The sequence below is a fragment of the Nicotiana attenuata genome, unplaced genomic scaffold (assembly GCF_001879085.1).
Source record: "Nicotiana attenuata strain UT unplaced genomic scaffold, NIATTr2, whole genome shotgun sequence".
NCBI lineage: Eukaryota > Viridiplantae > Streptophyta > Magnoliopsida > Solanales > Solanaceae > Nicotiana > Nicotiana attenuata.
In genome coordinates this window covers 748,918-753,512 of record NW_017670408.1, presented here as the reverse complement: position 1 = coordinate 753,512, position 4,595 = coordinate 748,918, and the positions used below count along the sequence as shown (strand labels likewise).

At 42.9% G+C, this 4,595-nt stretch overlaps 1 protein-coding gene across 1 annotated transcript; it reads right to left on the bottom strand.

Moving 5' to 3' along the window:
* Positions 1-317: 317 nt before the first annotated feature.
* LOC109239007 lies at positions 318-2,418 on the bottom strand. The gene is made up of 4 exons (XM_019405503.1): positions 1,412-2,418; positions 1,234-1,352; positions 1,013-1,158; positions 318-632 (listed from the first exon to the last, which is right to left on the bottom strand). Exons 1-4 carry the CDS (start codon positions 2,416-2,418, stop codon positions 318-320), a joined length of 1,587 nt encoding a protein of 528 aa, XP_019261048.1.
* Positions 2,419-4,595: the final 2,177 nt, after the last annotated feature.

Here is a 4,595-nt window from a genome sequence, read left to right as displayed (position 1 = left end):
CCCCCATATAACATGGCCGGCCTAACCACCACCCTATAAAACATACCTTTGAGTAGCGGAGTCACTTTCTTGTCACACAGGACTCCAGATGCTAACCTCCATTTCATCTACCCCACCCCTATACGGTGTGTGACATCCTCGTCGATCTCCCCATCCCTATGGATAACTGACCCAAGGTACTTGAAACTGCCTCTCTTAGAAATGACCTGCGATCCAAGCCTCACGTCCATGCCCGCTTCCCTCGGCTCGGCACTGAACTTGCACTCAAAATATTCCGTCTTCGTCCTGCTCAACTTGAAACCCTTTGACTCAAGGGCCTACATCCAAACCTCCAGTCTCTCGTTAACGCCACTTCGCGTCTCTTCAATCAGAACAATGTCATCAGCGAATAACATGCACCATGGCACCTCTCCTTGAACATGGTGTGTCAGTGCATCCATCACCAGAGCAAACAAGAATTGGCTAAGCGCAGATCCTTGGTGTAACCCCATAATAACTGGGAAATGCTCGGAGTCGCCTCCCACTGTCCTAACCCGAGCCTTAGCTCCATCATACATGTTCGTAATCGCCCTAATGTATGCAACCGGCACACCTTTAGCCTCTAGACATCTCCAAAGAACCTCTCTAGGAACCTTGTCATACGCTTTCTCCAGATCAATAAACACCATGTGCAGATCTTTCTTCCTATCCTTGTATCGTTCCACCAACCTCCTAATAAGGTGGATAGCTTCCGTAGTGGAACAACCCGACATGAACCCGAACTGGTTGTCTGATACAGAAACCGTCCTCCTTATCCTCGCTTCTACTACCCTTTCCCACAGTTTCATGGTATGACTCAATAGTTTGATACCCCTATAGTTGTTGCAACTCTGGATGTCATCTTTGTTTTGTACAACGGAACTACCGTACTCCACCTCCACTCGTCCGGCATGTTCTTCGTCTTGAAAATAACATTAAATAACCCTATGAGCCACTCCAAACCTGCTCTACCCACACACCTCCAAAATTCTACCGGGATCTCGTCGGGCCCGGTAGCTCTTCCCCTGCTCATCTTACGCATAGCTCCCATCACCTCCCCAACCTTGATGCGCCTACAGTACCCAAAATCGCGGTGGCTCTCCGGATGACCCAACTCTCCTAGCACAATATCCTGATCTCCTTATTCATTTAGAAGTTTATAAAAGTAAGTCTACTATCTCCGCTTAATCTGGTGCTCTCCCATCAATACTCTACCGTCCTCGTCTCTAATGCACCTCACTTGATCCAGATCCCGAGCCTTCCTCTCCCTCGCCTTAGCCAGCCAGAATAACTTCTTCTCCCTACCTTTAGCCCCAAGATCCTCGTATAGACGACTAAAAGCCACAGTCTTTCCGTGACCGCCAGTTTTGCCTCCTTCCTAGATACTTTATACCTCTCCCTATTCGCACTCTTCTCAACCTCGCATGTGCTCCCTACTAGCTTCAGGTACGTCGCCTTCTTCGCTTCCACTTTACATTGGACCACTTCATTCCACCACCAGTCGCCTTTGTGCCCGCCAACGAAACCCTTCAAGACTTCCAACACCTCTCTCGCTGCCTCTCGTATATAATCTGCCATTGTCGACCACATAACGCTCGCGTCCCCACTACTCCTCCAGGCTCCTACAACCGATAACCTCCTTTCCAACTCCTGAGCTTTATCCTTAGTCAAGGCTCCCCACCTGATCCTCAGTTGACCTCGTGCAGTCCTCTTCTTCCTCTTCATCAAAATACCGACGTCCATTACCAAGAGCCTATGCTGCGTCGCGAGGGTCTCACCCGAGATAACCTTGCAATCCTTACACAGCCCTCTGTCGCGCCTCCTAAGGAGCAGATACTCAATCTGAGTCTTCGCCACCATGCTCTGAAAAGTAACCAAATGCTCCTCACTCTTTGGGAAACTAGAGTTAGCAATCACCAGCTCAAACGCCCTTGTGAAATCCAACAGCGAAGTTCCTCCTGAGTTCCTATCCCCAAAATCGAAGCCACCATGCACCTCGCCATAACCGCCTGCAGTCGACCCAATATGACCATTAAAATCCCCTCCTATAAATAACTTCTCAGCAGGTGGAATACTACACGCAATGTCATCTAACCCCTCCCAGAAGCGCCTCTTGATCTCCTCATCCAAGCCCGCTTGCGGCACATACGCACTAACGACATTTATGGTGCACTCTCCAACCACCAACTTAATAGAAATTAACCAATCATTCACCCGCCTAACCTCTACCACAGACTCTCTAAGTTCCCTATCCACTAGAATGCCTACACCATTCTTACCCTTCAGGACTCCAGAGTACCACAGCTTATACTCGTCTGCATTCCTCGCCCTCGATCCTATCCACCGAGTCTCCTGGACACACGCTATATTGACCTTCCTTTTCTGAAGGATCTTCGCCATCTCTATAGACTTACCCGTCAATGTACGTATGTTCCATGACCCAATTCTCAACCTACAGGCACCCTTGTTCCCCTTACCTCCCTTGCCTCCCGTCCCACCCCCTGACCCCCGCCCCGCCCCCTGGCCTCCTCGAGGACATGACCTTACTCTACCATCCCAGACTACAGCCACTATACATACAACAGAGTAAGGAGAATCACTCACACTCACTATGCAAGCGGACCAGACTAGGAGAAAACAAGTTGAAGCTAATAGAAAGCTTAACACTAATGAGAACTAAAAAGGCAGCAATTTAACTAACGCAAGGGAAGGAGAATAGGAAAATGGGAGGTACCAACTCCCGAGAAAGAACCTGGAAGTCGTCTTGGTGCACACGACACTGATGCGGCACCTCGCTTGTTCACGTCTAACTTTCCACCGCCCCTTACTGCTACTCACCCTAGCAGCACTCCTATGTTTGCGCGCCCGCTCCTCGCTCGTCTCCAATAGCCATCACGTATTATCTGAAAGACACAGCAAAACCCAAGAACCAAAAAAAAAAGGTGTTGCCTCCGCTACCACCGGTGGAGCCCCAACAAAATCAAAGAAGAGAAAAACAAGAGGAAAGAAGGGTGGACAAATAGTGGGGGATATTTGGTCTAACACAATAGTACAAAGAAGAGGAAAACAAGAAAGAATGAAAGAGGGAGAAAATAAGATTTTTCAGGTTCAATAAAGCCAAAATTATTGGAAAAGATGACGGTTTTTCTTTCAAAAAACCAGAGAAATCAAGGGAGAAAAAACGAAATTAAGATATAATAACAATTAATTTTACATAAAGAACTCGGAATTGAGCAGATCTATAGAAAATAGAGGAGATCTGAGACCCTAAAATCGAAATTGATTTTCAAAACGACTATAGCCGAAAAAGTATAGATGGATAGAGAAGATCTCCTGGTTCAAAAAAGTATAGATCGATCGCCGCTTTTCCTTTGCTTCTGCATATGTTATAGTCTGATTTTGTGACAGATCCAAAAAATTGCTTGACGAACGAATGCTGATTATGAAAAAACTAGATTTAAAAAGAATTCCAACAAACAGAGCTCTAAAACAAGTAGTAGAATATCAATTTATCTGTACATTTCTTTAACACCTAGCAAAATAACATGCTTCTTTTTGGACTTCGGCACAAATATAGGGTACGGCAAAAAATCCTCCTATTAAAGGTTCAAAAACTACTAACTTATCCTAGATTTTGTTTTAAAGGTTAAAAATTATTGAAATATAATATGAATCCAAAAATAGAGTATCTTTCATGGATTTTCTTGGATTTTGTACTAGTAAAAGTTTAAAACCCAGTAATTTATCCTAGATTTTGGATTTTTCACTAGTAAAAGTTCAAACTTATTAAAGTACAATGTGTATTCAAAAATCAGGAATCGTTCCTGATTTAAATAAAAGTTCAAATAATTATGAATCATTTGTGGGTTTGAAAATTCAGCAAATCTTTGAATTCCAGCATAGTTTACTAGGAGTTCACTTATCAAAACTTTAAAATTCAATACCGATTATTGAAGTTGTATTCCGTGATTTAGTTGTGGAGAAAATGTCAATTTAATCATGTTAGTGTCTACTTTGCCATTACAATGTAAAAGGTGATCAAGCCTTAATAACAGAGCTAAAAAGTGGCCAACTAATTAAGTCTATTTTTTTCTACACCTTAAAGACTCATATACCTTTATAACATTTTAGGAAAATAAACACTAGGCGACAACATAATAGAAATTGGTAAATATTTGGCCTTAGATTACATTTGACAAAGAAAACCTAAAAAAAGAGTTTCATTACTTAGTTAATCCCCTAAAGCTTTCTTTCCTATTTATTTTTGGAACCATCACCACAAGTCCACAACCACCTTAGCCTTTATTTAAATTCCTCCGTTCTTTCCTCTTTGCACCCATCTTAATTCTTCTTCCTTTTTAATTTTTTTTAATTTTAATTCAGAAACGCATTGAAAAAAGGCTAACTATATATATAATCAAGTGTTATGAAATAATAAAAGTAGAAAGAAGAGTATTGCAGAAAAAAGTAGGGAGAGAGAATTCTTATTGATTTGGGATCAATTACAATAGAATAGAACCCTCTATTTATAGGGAGAGGGTGACTTAGCCACCAAGCAATGAACTCTCTAAATATAG